Source organism: Mobula hypostoma, chromosome 6, assembly GCF_963921235.1.
Source record: "Mobula hypostoma chromosome 6, sMobHyp1.1, whole genome shotgun sequence".
NCBI lineage: Eukaryota > Metazoa > Chordata > Chondrichthyes > Myliobatiformes > Myliobatidae > Mobula > Mobula hypostoma.
This window is the reverse complement of record NC_086102.1, coordinates 38843787-38864483: the sequence shown is the minus strand read 5'-3', so window position 1 is coordinate 38864483 and position 20697 is coordinate 38843787. Positions and strand designations below refer to the sequence as shown.

Below are 20697 nucleotides of genomic sequence, written 5' to 3'. Positions count from 1 at the left end.
AAACCCAATTTCCCTCGGGATCTATAAAGTATGACTGTGACTATGACTAAATGCAGTTACGTGATGGGCAAACAAAAAGTCCTTTGAAATAACAACACTGAGGAATTTAAAGTTGAATACACTCTCCACATCTGATCCTCCAATGAGGACTGGCTCATGGATGTCTGGTTTCCTTCTCCTGAAGGTAATAATCAATTTCTTGGTCTTGCTAACATTGAATTTGTTGTTATGACACCACTCAGCCAGATTTTCAGTCTCTCTCCTATATACTGACTCATCACCACCTTTGATTCAGCCTACAACAGTGATGTCATCAGCAAATTTGAATATGGCACAATAAATCTTTCATCAGATCTCTCAAAATGTTTTCATATTTTGTACACTGCTATCCTTGCCATAACTGCCATAATTCAAAGAATGTCACACTTTTGAAATATCAGCAATGAGCAATTTGGAGCATCCTTGGTTCTTACATGAATTAAAGTTCAGAAATGGATCTGCACACACTGATGTCAGTTGTCAAGTCTCTTGCAGATAACAAACCACACCAAAAAAAGGTTACTTGCAATGACACAAATGCAGCATAATATGATCTATGCTCAGCTTGTTGAAAGAATATATTGTAAGTACCTGAATGCATAGGAATGGAGAGAGAGAGAGAGACCCTCTGCTGGTCGGGGTCAGCCATGATGTTGCACTCTAGCTGTCGACATTCAGTCGATATACAAGCCAGGCCAGTATGATATGGAGAGCAAGCTGTTGTCCATGCATCAGGTTCCCCACCCCCCATCACAGCTGATGAATCCAAAGGAATGGCAGAGACCAACACAGTTTGGCACCAGCAGCATCACAGGAGTTGCCAGTCAGTGCTGAACTCAAAGTTGGACTGCCTTAGCGACTTCAGTTCCAATTTGGGGTTTACTCCCAGAGCCATCCCCATGAGTGGGTATGGCCTCAAGGCAATGGAAGTTTGAGATCAGAGTTTTCCTTCTGTTATATAAAATGCCAATCATAACTGATAAGCCCCAGCTGCCAGTAACCTGCCTCTGGCCCTTCTATCAGTAGAAACGGTTCTGCTGGGCATAGTAGCTAAACCACATGTGAAGGCCTGGAGGTGGACCTGATTGCCAAAGGATATTTGAGATGCACACCATTGGGATCATTAGGTAGTGGTAGTGCCACCCCACCCCTGCCCCATCTGCAAAGTAACTGGAATTTAGTAATATTTATCCCTTTTGTATGATGAAATAGTTTATATTCTAATTTAAATATTGCCTTAATATCTAATTCACAGGAACCAAATACAAACTTTTATCAATTTTATTGTAATAGCTTTCAAACAAAATTTAAATTAAATTTTAAATCTAGTACCAGCGATCCTTGCAAATCAAGAAAATACTAATAAGTATTAATTAAGTACCTGATTTGCGGGCTAACCAGTTCAGGCACCAATTTACTCTGACGCATTCAGCCAACTAGAATATGAAAAAGATCACTTTCAGTTTTGAAGAGCTGTACTTCTAACATGCACAGGTATATTCAGATAAGAAAAAAAATCTCCAGAACATCCAGATCAATAGAAAGTACAGAGACGAAAAGGAATAAACTGAACAGAAATTATATTTTCAATTAGAACTAAGAGCGTGACAACTAAATTCTACTGAAAAATAAAAATTGAAAAGTAAAATTAGATTAAAGAATCAGATGAAAAGTAAACAAAGGCAAATTTAATCAGTTATTCAACAATAAACTACTGAGACTAACTCTTTGTAAATGATATTTCTTTGGTAAAAATAATTTCAATGTGAAAAAATTTGTATATATGCAGCATGCCATAAACAATTCCTAAATGGTTTGCATACAAATGAAATGCAGTGAAATATGCAGGTAAATAATTGTACAATACAAACTTCATCTTCACTGTCTAGCTACTACCTCAGCAATGAGTGTAGAGCTGGTGACTAGTATTTGTTGATACCAGCCTTTTGGGATTAAGGAAACTAAGCTTCAAGATAGATAGGCTACATCATTTTCACCACAGCATTGACAAACTGAAAAGCATTTGAAATGGAATGAGTACTCAAAATTGTCACATCAATGCTCTGTATCTTAAAGAACCTTGGATGTGTAGTGTTTGGTAATAACTATACAAGGACATAAAGGCTAAATTTCACTTTTTTAAAATCATTTTAAAAATCCTTCTGAATTTCTTGAAGAAAACTTCACTCTAGTTGTCAAAGGAAAAATGTCAAGTAATCTTATCCAGAAGTGCTTCAAATGTAAATATTCCAGGGAGATGCAGCATGACCAAAGATGATAAATTAGCCTGTGTTTTGCATCAATGACAGACTAGTGTACTGTTTTTGCACTGTGTAAAATATTACACAGCAGAATAATCTGACCGATTTATTTGAATACTGAGTAAATGTTTAACAACTGTTACCTTTCAGGATGTTGTTAATTTAAAAGCAAACTTTCCATGTAATAATATACAAATACACAAAATTGCAATTAATACTTTATCTTTGAATAAGGATTACTGAAACACTTTAGCAATGAGATTTATGAATGCCAATCTAATTTTTGCTTTACAAAGCTGAATTATAACTCTCTCCTCATTCCATATGACAACGTTTCTTCAATATATCTATGGAATTTCTTCATTCAGGATTATAATCAACATTACCTTACTGTAAACTGGGATGAAATCATTGCTTCTTACTGGTTTCAGAAAAGCAAGGAACTGTTGAAATATCTCACAATAATTGGAACTGGCGATTTCAAAGTTTGAAAGTGGAATTTTATGAGTACTGTCACCTAGCAAAGGGAATATTTTTAAATTGCATCAACTTAATGTAAATAAAATCAGACTGTTAGTATCAACAGTGACAAAGGTTCACGCTATGATTTTTTTAATTATTACATAGTCCGCGACATACCATGCTGTGCAAAAGTCTTGGGCACATATATAGAGCTAGGGAGCCTAAGTCATATGTACTGTATTTGTCAATGTGGAGTGGAGAGCGAGTTTGTAAATCTTGCAGGATCAAAGGATGTTGGGAATGGCTAGCATGAAGCACTGCATAAGAGGCATGGGACAGGTGGCAGAAAAGGACGAGTGCCAGGGGTGGGGGGGAGGGGAGGGTTGCATGGATACAGACACACCCAGTCCTGAGACACCAGGCAAGGTAACTTAATCCAAACAATTGGTTTATTGATCATTACAGAATGTCTCTTTCATGCTTCCCACTCTCTGCCCTCTCCTTTATCCTTTTCCCCAACCATGACTCTTCTCTCCCTGCCCACTTCACCCACTCAGACCACAACAGAGACTCATATCAGAATCAGGTTTATCACTCACATATGTCATGATTTTTTTTTGCAGCAGTACAATGCCATACATAAAATTACTATAGTACCTCGCAGTAGTCTAAGGCATTTTAGCTATATTTGTGCCTAAGACTTTTGCACAGTACTGTAATGAACTAAATACTTGAACAATACAATATGAATATATTCAAATATTTTCTTGCACTGAAGTAGAAAAAATTATCTTTGGAGGCTGTTTACATTCAAAGGCCAAACATTTTAATGGCAGTCCCATCTCTAAAGTGGACAAAGAGGCAGAAAAACACCCAAGCATTTGCAAGCTTTGAAAAAGATACCGAGTAATCAGAATATATTCTGTTTTATACAAGGCATATTAACTCCTTATCACTGAAAAAAATAGTTAAAAGGATTAGAAGAGAAGAACAAAAAAGGATAATGCTGGAAAACTGATACAAGATCAGGACACACTCAGATTGGGCAACATTTGTAATCGCTGCCAAATATAATACACCATATTGCAAAGTAGCCAAATTCTTATCACTCAGGAGACTTTAAGCCCTCAATAGGTTTCATTAGTAGGGAATACATCAACATTTCTCTGGCCAGAATGAAGTTATGTACTCAGCAATATGAAATTAACACATTCTTCCATTAAATGCATTTTATTTCCTTCCTGTGCTGTTCTGCTTCTCCAGAAAAATCTATATAATAAATTAAGTGAAGTGCTACTCTAAAAATAGAGTAAAAGTAAAATCTACTGACAGCATTGCGCATTCACAACCTTCAAACAACATGGGTTCCTTTTATCTATCAGAACTCTGGTAATATCTACCCCATTGCAATTTTCCACAGACATTTACATAAATGGTAATTATTTCAAGTAAGAATATTCAATTACATACTTGAAAGTTGGCAATGATATCGAAAACCATAGGGGATCATGCCTAGATCATGAAGGAGGGAGAGAAAAATAAAAATTAACATTATTTATAAGTACACACACCACTTTTGCAAAACGTTAAGACTAGAGATAGTGAGGTAAAGGTGTTAAGTTAAAATTTTCTTCTGCTATTATTAGGTTCTTCCATTTAATTATGCTTTTAAAACATAAATAAATGCAAGAGTAACAGAAAATCAGGAATAAATGGTTTTAATTTTCATTTTAAAATACTTTTTGAAGTATTATTTCAAAACAACATTAAAATATATAAAAGTAAAATCAGCATTTTCCCGTGAATTGAAGGATTTTAAAAATCGCAAGATTTATACAGTTTACCAAACCTACTAATACAAACAAGCAGAAAAAACTTAAAATGAATGCAAAATCTTTACCCTAGTAACAAGTAATATGTCAGTTAAATCAGTACCAGATCATGCGGGTAAGCTCAGATACTCCTATATTCAAGTGAAGAACAATGTGCAGAGGAATGACAAAGAGTCACATTATACATTGCAAGCACACTTTCAATTCCAGTAACTTCAGCTACATTGCGATTTTTATTCCAACCATTCAGGGAAAATGTTCTCTGGCCACCATACTTCATAAAACAATCATTTTTATTTAATGAAGAAATTCTCCATATCTCACCATCAAGTAACTTTTGAAATAATTCAGAATGTAAAAGAAATTCCAGCTGTTAAGTGCATTTTGGTAAAATTGATCCGCATTCAAAATACATCTTGATGTCCAAAACGAGCTTGTTTTTTACTTGCATTACACAAAATTGAGATTCCATTTTAGAACAACATATTTATCAGCAAAAAAGTTGATATTGATTCTACTCACTTAACTGCCACATTCAATTATGTTCTATGTTTGTTCAACGTTCTAAATATCTGACAAAACGTGCAAACTCCAAGAACATTCATGATGCAAACCCATTCCTAATCATCTCTCCCAGCTTAAAACTGCTTCTTAACATGCTGAGTTAGAAATTATCTACAGACATTTCCCCTCTAGGCACATTTAAGACCACAAGACATAGGAGCTGAATTAGACCACAGAGCCCATTGAGTCTGCTTTGCCATTTTATCATTGCTGATTTATTTCCCTCTCAACCCCACCCTCCTACCTTCTCCCCATAATCTTTAACACTCTGACTAATCAGGAGTCAAACATCTCAGTCTTAAATACACCTGATGACCTGGCCTCCACAGATGCAAATCCCAGATTCACCATTCTCTGGCTAAAGAAATTCCTCCTCACCTCCATTCTAAAAGGACATTCCTCTATTCTGAGCTTGTGCCCTCCGGTGCTAGACTCCCCCTCTACAGAAAACATCCTCTCCACAGCCTTTCAACATTTGATAGGTTTCAATTAGATCTCCTCTCATTCTTCTAAATTCCAGAAGTACAGGCCTGGAGCCATGAAGTGTTCCTCATATTAAAAGCCTTTCAACCTGGAATCACTTTCATGAACTTCCTCCAAACACTCTCCAATGTTAGCACATCCTTTCTTAGTTAAGTGGCTTAAAACTGCTCACAATACTCCAAATGAAGCCTCGCCACTGCCTTATAAAGCCTCAACATTACATTCTTTTTATATTCTAGTCCTCTCAACATGAACGTTTTGCTTCCTCACTACCAACTCAATCTGCCAGTTAACCTTTATGGAATTTTGCATGAGGACTCCCAAGTCCCTTTGCACCTCAGATTTTTGAAATTTTTTTCCGTTTAGAAAATAGTCTGCTTCTAACAAAGTGCATGACCATACACTTCCCAACACTGTGTTCTATTTGCCACTTCTTTGCCTATTCTTCTATTCTGTCTAAGTCCTTCTGTACCTCCCTACTTCCTTAAACAGTACCTGCCCCTCCAGTTATCTTCATATCATCCACAAATTTGGCCACAAAGCCATCAATGCCATCATCCACATCATTAACATACAATGTAAAAAAGGGATCATAACACCAATCACTGCAGAACACTACTAGTCAGCGACAGCCAATCGAAAAAGGCTCCATTTATTCCCACTCTATCTTCTGGCAATCAGCCAATACTTGATCCATGCTAGTATCATTGCTGTAATATCATGGACTCTTATCTTACTAAGCAACCTCAAGGGCAGCACCTTGTCAAAGGCCTTCTGAAGAGTACACATATCCACCCATTCTCCTTTGTCTATCCTGCTTGCTATTTCCCTCAAAGAATTCCAACAGATGTGTCAGGAAAGATCTTCCCTCAAAGAAAACATGCTGACTTTGGCCTATTTTATCATGTGCCTCCAAGTACCCCAAAACTTCATTCCTGACAATCAACTCCAGCATCTTCCCAACCACTGAGGTCAGGCTAACTAGCCTATATTTTCCTTTCTTCTGTCTCCCTCCCTTCTTGAAGAATGGAGTGACAATTGCAATTTTCCAGTCCTCCATACCCATGCCAGAATCTAATGCTTCATGAAAGATCATTACTAATGTCTCCACAATCTCTTCAACTACCTCTTTCAGAACTCTGGTGTAGTCCACCTGATCCAGGTGACTTATCTACCTTCAGACCTTTAGTTTCCCAAGCATCTTCTCCCTATTAATTGGAACTACACTCACTTCTGCCACTTGATACTCTCAAATTTCCAGCATACTGCTAGTGTCTGCCACAGTGAAGATTGATACAAAATAGTCAGTTCCTCCACCATTTCCTTGTCCCTCATTACTAACGCTCCAGTGTCACTTTCCAGCTTTGACTTCCCTCTTCAGCTTTGATTATGCCATCTTTCCTTTAGAATACAACTACTTCTTCGGGATGTATCTATACTGCACCTTCGGAATTGCTCCTAAAAACTCCACCATTGCTGCTCTGCCCTCAGCCCTGCTAGTATCCCCTTCCAAATATCTTTTGCCAGCTTCCCTCTTGTGCCTCTGTAATTCCCTTCATGGCAATACTGATACACTTGACTTTAGCTTCTCCCCCTCAAATTGCAAGGTGAAATCTATCAGCTTGTGCTTGAGCCTACTCGGGGAAAGGCTATTTTAGATTGGAAGTTGTGCAATAACTCAGATCATATTGAGAAGCTTAACTTAAAGGAACCCTAAGGAGGCAGTGATAATAATATGATTGAATTCATAGTGCAATTTGAGAGTGAGAAGCACAAGTCACATGTATCAGTATCACAATGGAATAAAGGGAATTAAAAAGGCATGGGAGAGGAGCTTGCCCAGGTGGATTGGAGGAGGATACTGGTGAGAAGATGATAGCAGAGCAGAGATGGCTTAAGTTTCTGTGAACAGTTCACAAAGCGCAGGATAGATATGTCCCACAGAGGAAGTTGTTCTCAAATGGCAGGGATAGGCAAATGTGGCTGACAAAGGAAGTGAAGGACTGCATAAAAACCAAGGAAAGGGCATACAAAGTAGCAAAAGTGAGTGGGAAGTTGGATGATTAGGAAGCTTTCAAATCCAACAAAAGGCAACTAAAAAAGCTATAAGAAGGGATAAGATTAAATATGATGACAGACTAGCCAATAATATAAAGCAGGTGAGAGTTGATATTAGATCACTGGAAAATGATGCTGGTGAGGTAGTAATGGGGGAAACAAAGAAATGGCAAATGAATTTAATTAGTTATTTGTGTCGGTCTTCACTGTAGAAGACACTAGCAGTGTGCCAGTGGTCCGTGAGTGCCAGGAAGCAGGAGGAGTGCCATTTTATTAAAGAAAAAAGTGCCAGGCAAACTAAAAGGTCTTAAGGTGGATAAGTCACCCGGCCCAGAGGGACTACATCCCAGAGTTCTGAGAGAGGTTGTTGAAGAGATAATGGATGCATTGGTCATGATCTTTCAAGAATCACTTGATTCTGCCATGGTCCCAGAGGACTGGAAGATTGCAAATATTACTCCACTCTTTAAGAAGGGAGGAAGGCAAAAGAAAAGAAATTACAGGTCTCAGAGGTTGGGGAAGTGTTGGAGTCGATCATTAAGGATGAGGTTTCCAGGTACTTGGAGACTAATGATAAAATAAGTCAAAGTCAGCACAGTTTCTGTAAAGGGAAATCTTGCCTGACAAGTCTGTTAGAGTTCTTCAAGGAAGTAATAAGCAGGGTGGACAAAGGAAAGGCAGTGGATGTCACTTACTTGGATTTTCAGAAGGCATTTGATAAGGTGCCACACATGAAACTGCTTAACAAGATAATATCCTATGGCATTACAGGAGACATACAGGGATGGATAGCAGAACAGCAGGAGGCAGCAAGTGGGAATAAAAGGGGCCTTTTCTAGTTAGAGGCTGGTGACTAGTGGTATTCCTCAGTGGTCAGTATTGAGACTTTTCATATTGTTTGTCAATGATTTAGAAAATGGAATTGTTGGCCTTGTGGCAAGGTAGTGCTGAGGAAGCAATGTGATTGCAGCAGGACTTAAGACAAATTGGAAGAATGGGTAAAGAAGTGGCAGATAGAATACAACGTTGGGAAATATATGATAATGCATTTTGGTAAAAGGAACAATAGTGCGGACTATTATCTAAACGGGAAAAAGGTTCAAACATTAGAGGTACAGAGACATTCGGGAGTTCTCGTGTAAGACTCCCGGAAGGTTAATTTACAGATTGAGTCTGTGGGAAAGAAGGCAAAGACAATGTTGGCATATATTTCAAGGGGAATAGTATATAAAAGCAAGGAGATAATACTGAGCCTTTATAAGACACTAGTCAGGCTGCACTTAAAAGAGTACTGTCAACAGTTTTGGGCACCATATCTCAGAAAGGATGCATTGTCATTTGAGAGAGTCCAGAGGAGGTTCACGAGGATGTTTCTAGGAATGAAGGGGTTAACATATGAATCAGAATCAGGTTTATTATCACCGGCACGTGACGTGAAATTTGTTAACTTAGCAGCAGCAGTTCAATGCAATACGTAATCTAGCAGAGAGAAAAAAAAAACAAGTAAATCAATTACGTATATTGAATAGATTAAAAAACAGAAATACTACATATTAAAAAAAAGTGAGGTCGTGTCCAAAGCTTCAATGTCCATTTAGGAACCAGGTGGCAGAGGGGAAGGAGCTGATCCTGAATTGTTCAGTGTGTGCCTTCAGGCTTATGTATCTCCTACCTGATGGCAACAGTGAGAAAAGGGCATGCCCTGGGTGCTGGAGGTCCTTAATAATGGACGCTGCCGTTCTTAGGCACCACTACCTGAAGATATCCTGGGTACTTTGTAGGCTAGTGTCCAAGATGGAGCTGACTAGATTTACCACCTTTTGCAGCTTCTTTTGGTCCTGTGAAGAAGCCCCTCCGTACCAGACAGTGATGTAGCCTGTCAGAATGCTCCCCACGGTACAACTATAGACATTTTTCAGCTAGTACTCACTGGAATTTAGAAGAATGCATGGGGATCTCATTGAAACCTATTCAATGTTGGAAAGACTAGATAGGGTGGATATGGAGAGAATGTTTTCTATGGTGGAGGTATCAAGAACTAGAGGGCACAGCCTCAAAATTGAGAGGTGACCCTTTAGAACAGAGGTAAGGAGGAATTTTTTTTTAGCCAGATATTGGTAAATTTGTGGAATGCTCTGCCACAGGCTGTGGTGGAGGCCAAGTCCATCTGTATATTTAAGGCGGAAGTTGATCATTTCCTGATTGGTCAGAGCATCAAAGGATACAGTGAGACGGCATGTGTATGTCGTTAAGTGGATTCCGGGATCTGCCATGATTGAATGGTAGAGCAGACTCGATGGGCTGAATGGCCTACTCCTGCTCCAATCTCTTATGGTCCTATATTATGATCACTGTCTCCTAATCATTCCTTTACCTCAAGCTCCCTTATCAAATCCTATTCATTACACAACACCCAATCAAAAAAAGCTGATCCTTTACTGGGCTCAACCATAAGCTGCTCTAAAAAGGCTATCTCCTGGGCATTCTAGAAATTCTCTTTCTTCGGATCCAAAATCAGCACCAACTTAATTTTCCCAAACTACTTGCATATTGAAATCCCCCATGACTAACATAATATTGCACTTTTGATAGCAATTTCTATCTCCCATTGTAATTTGTAGCCCACATCTTGGCTACTTTTCAGAGCCATGTATACAACTCCCATCAGGGTCTTTTTAGCACCTGTAGTTCCTTTACTCTACCCACATTGATTTTACATCTTCTGATCCTATGCCACCTCTAAGAATTTGATTTAATTTTTTTTTAATCAACAGAGCCACCTCATCCCTTCTGCCTACCTGCCTGTCCTTTTCATACTCTAAGTATCTTTGGATGTTAAACTCCCAACTTATCCACAACTTGGGGGATGACCACAATGTCATACCAGCTGATCTCTAACTGCGCTTTAAGATCATCTATCTTATTCCATATACTGTATGCATTCAAATATAGCACCTTCAGTCCTATATTCATCACTCTTTCTGATTTTGTTGCCATTACACTGTGACTCATCCACTGACTGAATCTTTGTCGTATCATCTGTCTGTCTCACTACAACTGCTTCTGCTGATATACCAACAGTCCCATCCTCAGCCCTATCACTTAGTTTCTCATCCTCCTGCCAAATTAGTTTAAACCCTCCCCAACAGTTCTAGCAAACCTGCTGCAGGGATATTGGTACCCCTTGGGTTCAGGTGTAACTTTTCCCTTTTGTACAGGTCATATCTTCGCCAGAAGAGATGCCAATGAAACATAAAATCTGAAACCCTGCCTCCTGTACCACTTCCTCAGTCCTGCATTTATCTGCCAAATAATTCTATTCTTGCCCTCACTGCCATGTGGCACAGGCAGCAATCCACAGATTACTACCCTGGAGGTCCTGCTTTTCGGCTGTCTATCTACCTCCCTAAATTCTCGCCTCAGGACCTCCTCCCTTTTCTTTCCTATGTCAGTGGTGCCAATATGTACCAAGGTTTCTGGATGCTCACCCTCCTCCTTTAGAATGTCATATTAATGTTTCCTCTCAATCTTTTCACTTCATTTTACATATGTGAAGAAAGTATATTTCTTCAATGTTATGATGTACAAACTTACAGAACAACAGAATTCAAGCAAAGATCTTTTTCTCCCTACTACCTCAGAAAACTTCTCAACAATACACCGATTCCCGAGTTATCCATGGATCCCATTCCTTGAGGACAGACATAAACTGTATTTTCCCCCAAGTCAAAAATGAATAATTTCCTCCAAAAATGTGATGGGAAATCTTGAGCCTTGTCATCTCTTGGGGACTAATTTACAAAGGGTAGACTGGGGAAGGTCAATTCAAGTGATAGGACTTGTTACCAGCAACTGAGCTGTGACATGTTTGTGTGAATGTTGCTCAGGAGGAGTGACTGGGGGAGGAGAGCCAATATGCTAATCAGAAAGAAAACTAGAGTCAAAAAGTTAGATAACTAAGGTACAGATACTGGTACTTTGGCTGATATAGTCTGTGCCAACCTGCTCTTCTGCCTAGTTCCATCTACCTGCACTCGGTCCATAGCCCTCCATATCTCTCTCACCCACATATCTATCTAAACTTCAGATATTACAATTGAGCCTGTTATCTACTACTTCCACTAACAACTCATTTCACACTCACAGCACCCTGAGTGAATAAGCTCCCCCTCAGATTCCCTTTGAATATTTCACCTTTCACCCTAAACCTATGATCACTAGTTCTAATTTCACCCAACTCAAGCAGGAAAAGCTTCCATACATTCACCCTATCTATACATCTCAGTTTTGTATACCCGTATAAGATCTCTCCTCATTCTCCTGCACTCCAGAGAATAAAGTCATCACTTTTCCCTACAAGTTCTAGCAACATCCTTGTAATTGTTTTTTACACTTTTTCAAGCTTATTGATATCTTTCCCATGGATGGCCAGAACTGCACACCACACTCTGAATTCAGCCTCACCAAAGTCTTGAAGAACTTCAACATAACATCCTAGGTCCTGTACTCAATGCTCTTATTTATGAAGGCCAGAAACTCTTTCTACGACTTTATCTACCAGTGGTGCCACTTCCAAGGAATTATGAATCTGTATTCTCAGGTCCTTTTTCCTACCACACACCTCAGTGCCCTACCATTCACTGTGTAAGTCCAATAGTGCTTTAACATAAGTGGTCTAAAGGGAGATGGCTCAGGCTTCATACCACTTCATCCTATCTGAATGAGGAGTTTGGAGAAGGCTTTAGGTGTTTTTATGGGTGAGCAATACATTGTTACATAATATTGCACTTTCCTCAGTCATCTTCTTGCTAAACCTCCCCTATTTCCAGTACTTGACAGAAGAATGTTGGGGAAAACACTGATCCAAGTCTCATGGACCCTGTCTGCATCTTACAATTGCCTCTGGCAGAATACCTGCAGCCACACCGCTTCCGGTGTTCTCCTAGTCTCTCTGCAATTAGACCAAAGGTGATGGAAATCGAGAGGTGTCCAAGAACCACCTATTAACTGACCCTACCCCCACGAATTTAGAAAGAGTTGAAAAAAAGTTTTAAAATTAACAAAATGTAAGAAAATTGAATTGCCCATGTCTCTTAAATGTTTTTATTTTTTGAAAATTTAAGTAAAAGCAAAACTGTATTTTACTTGTCACATAGGTTAGCATACCAGCAGCTCTGATCAGTTAAAGACTGACCTAACCCCAAGGGGCCAGATACAAAACAAATTCAACTCTTCAGTTCAATACTTCATGAAACCATCTCAAATCTGACCACTGTTCCTTTCTATACTTAGTATTGCTTTGTTCAAGTGCAGAACTCCAAATATATACTAACATGCACTTGGCAGCTATTCAGCAATTAACTACCTAGCTATCAAATGGCCGTCAGGATAATCAAGCCCAAGGTATATCAGTGTTCCATTTTAGTTCTAGAAACTCGCTGTCTACCTTTATTAAATAATAACACAACTGTAGAAAATGGTAAAAATATTCAGTAGTTCAAAGAGCACCCTTGGATAGAAAATAAAGAATATAAATTTCTGGTTGATGTCCTTTCATCATTAAAGTTTTTTGAGCCTGTTTTGCTGAAATGTTAATTCTATTTCTCCTTATTGTTGCTGCCTGAACTTTCTAACATTTTCTGCTTTTATTTTAGAAACACAGTAACCTCCCGCAATATTTTATTCTCTCTGATGACCACTTTTATAAAGCAATCTATAATAAATACTGTTTTTCCATTCCAAACTGTTCCAGAGAACAAGACTCTCAATCTATTACAGTAGTGTAGAAACTAAAATGCACTAATGTTCACCTGGATCAATGAAGCAATGAAATTCATCTATTATGCCTTTCTTCATTGAATATTTAACACAAGCCATTTCACAAGGCAGGAAACGTTGTTCACAGTTTGAAGGAAGATCTGCCAAACTAAGGAAGCTGATAAAATGGAAAACTTCATCACAAACCTCTGAAGAGAGAAAAAAAACCATGAGCTAGCATGAAAACTTGCTAGTCAGCACATGAACAATTAGTTACTTTGATAAGAACATGAAGAATATTTTTGAATATAAAGAATGTTTAAAATCTAGAATTGCTAAATTATCCATCTTTAGTAATGCATACTATATGTTAATTTAATTGAGAACCACCAAATTCAAGCATACCAGCTTTTAGAGTACAAAGTCTTTTTTTAAACCAATCTGACAAGGAATTTCTGCAGCTTTAAAGATTCTTTTAAAGCAGGAGGAGAAGATGGCAGTGCAACACAGCGCGCACAGCTCTCCGGTGAAATGATATCGTATTTGTTAAATAGGGTACCATGCACAATTCTGATTTGATGGAGACAGACGTGAAAAGCAGAGGAACATCTGGAGAAATTTCTGAAATGCCCGGTTCACTGCCAGTGCTACTGTGCGATCGAGAATCTCCAGAGGGAAGGCCCCAAAATCCCCGGCTTTGCCTGCTGCTGGCGACCAAGGCTGAGGTCGAAGCGTTCGGCAGAGATGGTGCTCGGTACTCGGTGTCGGGGGCTGACCAGAGCTCCAAGTTTTCTGACGACTCAGAGTCGGACTGTGGTCAGGCATAGCAGGGAGAGTTTCCTTCCTTCTCCCGTCTGCGTGGATTTGTGGGACTTTCGAGAGACTCTGAACTTTTTTATTGTGCCATGGCCTGTTCTTCATCAAGTTATGGTATTGTTGCACTGTTGTAACTATAAGTTATAATTATGTGGTTTTTGTTAGTTTTTCAGTCTTGGTCTGTCCTGTGTTTCTGTGATATCACACCGGAGGAATATTGTATCATTTCTTAATGTATGCATTACTAAATGACAATAAAAGAGGACTGTGTGTCCCCATAATCTAAAAAAAAATTTAAATGATTAGATTCTTGACTTGGGGAGTAAAAGTTGGCATCCTGTTTACCATTTATTATTATTTCATGCCATTTAGATTTACGATTGTTTTTTTCCTTATTCTTCATGAAACAAGTGTATAGGAAATGATTGTTACTCTGGATCCGAAGCAGCAAAAAAAAAGCACACACACACACACACACACACACACTCACTCTCTCCCACATTCACAATAAAATAAACAATTTAACCATAGAATGAATTTTCCCATTCTCACTCTCCTTCAACTCAGTCTGCTTTATCCTCCTTCCATTAGCTACTAATGATCTTACATCCAAGTCTTTATCTAAGTATTAATTGACATAACTTGTAACAAAGAGTTTAACATGCAACAACTTAATCTAAGGGTCTTTGGGACTTACTGAACTGATTCTTTTCCTTCTGACCAACCAATAAATCTGGACAAGTTCTACCTCAAAAGCCCACTAGCTGTAATTGCTTCAGTTATTTTAATACATTAAAGTATTTCTCATAGTTGATTTTAGACACAAAAGTTTTTTATTATTAATTATTTATTGCAACACCAACAAATTACATTCAATACAACAAGTTGCCAATTACGTTTGACTGTTTAACCCAGCAAACCCCCAACCTTCATCACCATCCCCTCCACCCTTTTCTCCCCCCATCCCTCTCCCCTCCACCAATCAACTGAATAGTAGTACATACACAGACAAAGCATTCCTATTTTAACAGAAGATCTTTTAAGTTAGATATCAAATTTGTCCACATTATAATTGTGTTTGGTCATGCATCATTTACTCTTGCTGATGAAAGTTCCAGGTAAGAAATGTCCAAAAAGCTCTGAAGCCAGTGAGTATTTGAAATATCATGGGGAGGTTTCCAACGCTGGACTACAATCTTCTTAACTGCAGTCAGGCCTGCCAGCCAGATTTTGCGTGTTTTTTCCGTAAGGGAAAGGTGGGAGTCATCATTTAGATGTACAGCGGGGACCATTGGTAATTGTACCCCTGTTAGTTCTGTAAGAGTGCTGATAACCTTCCCCCACAAATCAAAAACCCCTGGACATTCCCATACAACATGCATAAAAGAGCCAATGGCTCCATGGGGGCAAAATGAGCAATAAGAGTCAGGAACCAGTCCCATTTGATGTATAATTCTCGGTGTTAAATATACTCTATGACAAAATTTCAAGTGTATATACTGATGATTTGGGTTTTTCAAAGCACTGGCAGCGTTATCCCAAATCGCATCCCAGTCTAAGTCTTGTCCCAATTCAGATATGTCCCTATCCCAAGCTTTCATTCCCGATGTGGGCATATAATTCCGGGAATTTAATTTATCATAGATATATGACACTATCTGTCCTGGAGCACTCTGTATCCAACTTAAAATGGGATGGTCCTTTAAATCTGACCCCCAGGGAACGCCGTAGGCTCTACAAGCTGATCTTACTCATAAGCAGAAGAGAATGTTTATCAATATTATATCGAGATATCAGTTCTTGAAAGCTAAGGATAGTACTTGCCCCATTAATATCTTGAAGAGTAGTAATACCTTTATCCTCCCAAGTTCTGTTAATGAATGATTTCCCCCCAGATAGAAAATGATCATTGTTCCATAATGGAGATGATTTACACCATACGCTTTTAAATTTTAGGAATTTTTCTGCTGCTCTAAACACTTGTAGTGTATGGGTTAAAATTGGACCATAATACAATACACATTTTTTGGTAGACATACCCATAAGGAGAAAGTCCTTCAACCTTATTGGTGCTATTAGCTCCTGTTCTATATTTTTCCAGGACAAAACTTTATCCTCCTCCATCCAATAGCTAAGACTTTTTAATACAAATGCCCAGTGATACAATTTAAAATTTGGACATGCCAATCCCCCATTCGACTTTTTGAATTGTAAAGCTGACCATTTTATATTGGGTCATTTACCATTCCAAACATAGTATCATAGTAAGGAGTCCAGTTTTTGCTAATATCCTGCTGGAGGTGCAAGTGGGATCATTGAGCTGATAAAATTAATGCGGGGTAAGATGTTCATTTTAATGACTGATATACAGGCTGGGACTGATGCTGGCAGGTGTCTCCATCTATCAATATCTTCTTCTATTTTTTTCAGAATTAAAGAGTAATTTGTTTTAGCCACAGATGATAGGGAAGTATTAACTTTAATACCCAAGTAGAGGACTTCATTTGTAACATTAATCTGGGGAGGAAGAGACACCTTACTTTTACCTGTATTAATCAGCATCAATGCTGATTTTAACAAATTAACTTTGTATCCTGGATAAGAAATCCAAATTGCTCCAGTGCTTTTAAAACATAGGGGAGAGTTTGTTGAACATTCGCCATATAAACTAGCGTGTCGTCCGCATAAAGTGATATTGAATGCGATGTTGTACCTATTGTAATAGGGGAGATCTGAGGAGAGTTTCTAACCAAGTGTGCAAGCGGTTCAATAGATATATTAAAAATTAAAGGAGACAAAGGATCCCCTTGACGTGTGCCCCGTCTTATGTCAAATAACTCTGAGAAACCTCCTCCCACATATACCCGGGCTGAATGATTAGCATACAGTGTTTTAATCATATTGATAAATTTATTGTTGAACTTAAATTCTTTTAGAACTCTCCAAAGATATGGCCATTCAAGGCGATCGAACGCTTTTTCAGCATCTAGAAATAGCAGGCCACAGGCAGGCGGGATTTTATGAGTTGCACTCAGTATGTGTAAGAGCCGGCGAATATTATCAGATGTAAGACGCCCCTTGATAAAGCCCGTTTGATCTGGGCTAATTATTTTCCCAACTACTGTCTCAAGTCTACTGGCTAAGACTTTGGAAAGTATCTTGTCGTCGGCATTTATCAAGGAGATTGGATGGTAATTGGCACACTCCAAGGGGTCCTTACCAGGCTTAGGTATAACTGTGATCAGGGCTGTGTTTAGATCTCTATGGAAAGCGCCATTTCCAAAAGCATAATTTAATGTTTCTAACCATACTGGTCCAAGAATATCCCAGAGTACTAAGTAAAGTTCCACAGGTATGCCATCTATACCTGGTGTACGGCCCTTATTTGTAGCTTTAATTGCTTTGAGTAGCTCATCCAGTGTAATCGGAGAGTCTAGAGTTTTGGTATCCTCTAAGGATAACGTAGGGAGGTCTAATCCACTAAAAAAATCTGTGAAGTCATTCTCAGGAACTGAGCCACTTGTATACAATTCTTTAAAGTAATTCTTGAATGTCTCGTTCATTTCCTCTGTTGAAGATACTACTCTACGTTTAGCACATCTAATCGCTGGCATAAACCTTTTAGTTTCCTGTCGTTTGAGTGTTAGAGCTAAAAGGTGGCTCAGTCTGCTGCCTTCTGCGTAATACTTATGTTTGGTTATATGGATCATATATTCTGCCCTGCTTCTTAATAAATCATTTAATTCTGCTCGTTCCCCTTGTTTTGAGCTCGTTTTCTTTTGTTATGGTGTACCTTTGAGATCATTTTCCAAAACCTTACATTCATCTTCTAAGGCGGAAATCTTTTGAAGTCGGCTTTTATGTAAGTGAGAACTGACCGATATGGCGTTATTTCATAAGAAACCCTTGATGGAGGCCCAAATCACTGTCACATCTGAGACACTATTTTTATTTAAATTTATAAATTCTGTCAGTTTTGTTCTCAATTGTGATAGAAATTCGTCGTTTTTTTTAGAAGGGTGGAGTTAAACCTCCACCTAGTAGCCTTATTTTTAATTTTGCCATAATTAAAAGTAGATATGACTGGGTTGTGATCAGATACATGTCTGGGCAAAAATTCTATTGAGTGTACTAAAGGCAGCAGACGGGAAGATATAAGAATATAATCTATCCGAGAGAAAGTTTTATGTCTTGTGGAGAAGAAGGTATAGTCTTTAGCAGATGGATTATGCACCCTCCACACATCAGTTAAATCTAAATCCGTTAGAAAAAGGTTAAGTGCTTTGGAAGCAGATTCTTGAGAGCTTGCTATAGTTGAGGAAGATTTATCGAGGTTAATATTTACCAAAGCATATAGTTGGTAGTCACTTAACTTCAGTAATTATGAGGTAATTGAGGGAAAAAAATTCAACCTTGAATATAGTTGGGGCATATAGGCTAATGAATGCAACTTTTTTTTTAACCTTGAATGGATGTGCAGCAAAAGGCTAGACGTCCTTTATTGTCAGCACCCGTCCTTTCAATTGATACATTAATATTACGTCTCATTACTATCATAACTCCTTTCGTACGAGTACCATCAGCTGATGCCACAACTGGTTTATAAAAACTGTTTTGAACCCTGGGAATGTCATTAGGTTTAAGATGTGTTTCCTGTAACAGCGCAATATCCATTTTCTTTCTACGTAAGAAACCTAAAACCTTTGAACGCTTGTAGGGAGAGTTTAATCCTCTAACATTAAATGATACAATAGTAAGATTTTCTAATTTATCTGTGTTGCTTATCTTCCCCTGGATCTGTTGTTGTAAGTTGGTGGTGGAGCCGAGTTACCCCCTTCCCACCCCCCCCATCACCCCTCTCATTCAACCCTTTACTTTGTAACATCTGTGTCACTTAGCAATGCCAGACACTGAACACTGACATCAACCGCCCCCCCCTTCCAGCACCAACAAATTAGAAAGGCAAAGCAGTTCTCATAGACAATCACATCAAAGTGACAAGAAAAAGAAACCTGGGCAAACCCGTTAACCTACATAAGTAAAATAGTTTCCGTCTCACACATATTATAGCACATGATCAAGATCCCAACAGCTATCTTGCAAGAAACTGTCGCTTCAATAGATCGTCGCTCAGCGATGGCGCTAATGACGTCTTATCTGGTGCCCAGAAATATAAACAAGTATACTGGAGACATAACGTTCTAAAGTTAGTCAGAACAAACAGCTGTTTCTCAGCTTCATTCCTGATGAAGTATTACATTTGGATATATTGAATATTACCTTAAAACTCTGACCTGCAATAGTCAGAAACAAATTGCCCCCTTAATTAACTAAATACAAGGGTGCAACGAATGACTTTCTGATAAAAGAATAACCAGAAAACTTCACACTTAGAATGTTAACTTGCCCGTGCCTGTTAGATTGCGCATACAGGGTAGTCCGAGCTCTTAATGCTGTTCTATCTCCTCCTGAGTGGCGTGTGGACTTCGCCCAGGGTCTTCTTCCACATCTCCCAGCACCGATAATTTCAGAACTTCTTTCGCTTCCTCTGCCGAGTTAAACGACACCTTCATGCCCTTGATATTCACTTTCAAGATCGCTGGGTATATGAGGAACAAATCGATCCCCTTCTGTCGAAGCTTATCGCGGATCTCCTTGTATCCCTGCCGTTCCTGCATCGTGCCGGGGCTGTAGTCAGCGAAGAACTGCAGCTGGGTGCCATCAGGGAGAGTAGGTTTGGCTTTCCTCGCACCCTCCAGGATAGCCTGCCAGTTGGAGTACCGTAGAAGCTTAAAAATTGTGGTCCGCAGTCTTGAGGAGTTGTTGGAAAAGATCCTATGAGCTCTATTGAACTCCAAAGGAGTGCTGTGTGAATTCTTGAGTGCTGGAATCCAATTAGGCAGCATCTTCTGGAGGTAACCTCTTAGATCGTCACCCTCAGCGCCTGTCGGTAAGTTGACCAGCCGCATGTTGTTTCTCCTGGATCTGTCCTCCAAGTCGTTTAACTTCTTCCATATCTTAGACACCTCTGCAAGACAGGAGTTAGTAACTTTCTCATTCTTGCGTAAGCAAACCTGAATGTTCTCTATTTTGTTGAAGACCGTGTTAAATTTTTTAGCGTGAATGTCCGCTTGCTCCTTTAACGACCGGAGAATATTGCCATTCTCTGCCATATGCTTCCGTATGGGGACGAGAGCCTTTTCCAACGACTCCTTTAGCATGTGTGCTACCATTTCTTGCAGCGATTCCATCTCCATTGCCATTATTTGTTTAATTAGCATAGCTATTTCTCCGGATGAATCGCTAGCTTGGTGTCGTCTGCTGGTATCTTGTTTCCTGGTTGAATTTGTATCTTTTTTTGAAGCCATGTCTTTAGTTAGATCTTCCTTCAACTCAAACTTGTATTAACACCGTCTATGAGCCCT

General features: G+C 38.9%; 1 protein-coding gene across 2 annotated transcripts in view; it reads right to left on the bottom strand.

The window, feature by feature from the left end:
• LOC134347510 (protein maelstrom homolog) overlaps window positions 1-20697 on the bottom strand; it is a 61740-nt gene that overhangs the window by 18192 nt on the left and 22851 nt on the right. For both annotated transcript variants that reach the window (XM_063049848.1, XM_063049847.1), the window contains exons 4-7: window positions 13510-13665; window positions 4233-4274; window positions 2687-2817; window positions 1421-1475 (exon numbers count right to left, since the gene is read on the bottom strand). In XM_063049848.1, coding sequence (XP_062905918.1) covers window positions 1421-1475; window positions 2687-2817; window positions 4233-4274; window positions 13510-13665 — 384 coding nt within the window. The remainder of the gene's footprint in view (window positions 1-1420; window positions 1476-2686; window positions 2818-4232; window positions 4275-13509; window positions 13666-20697) is intronic.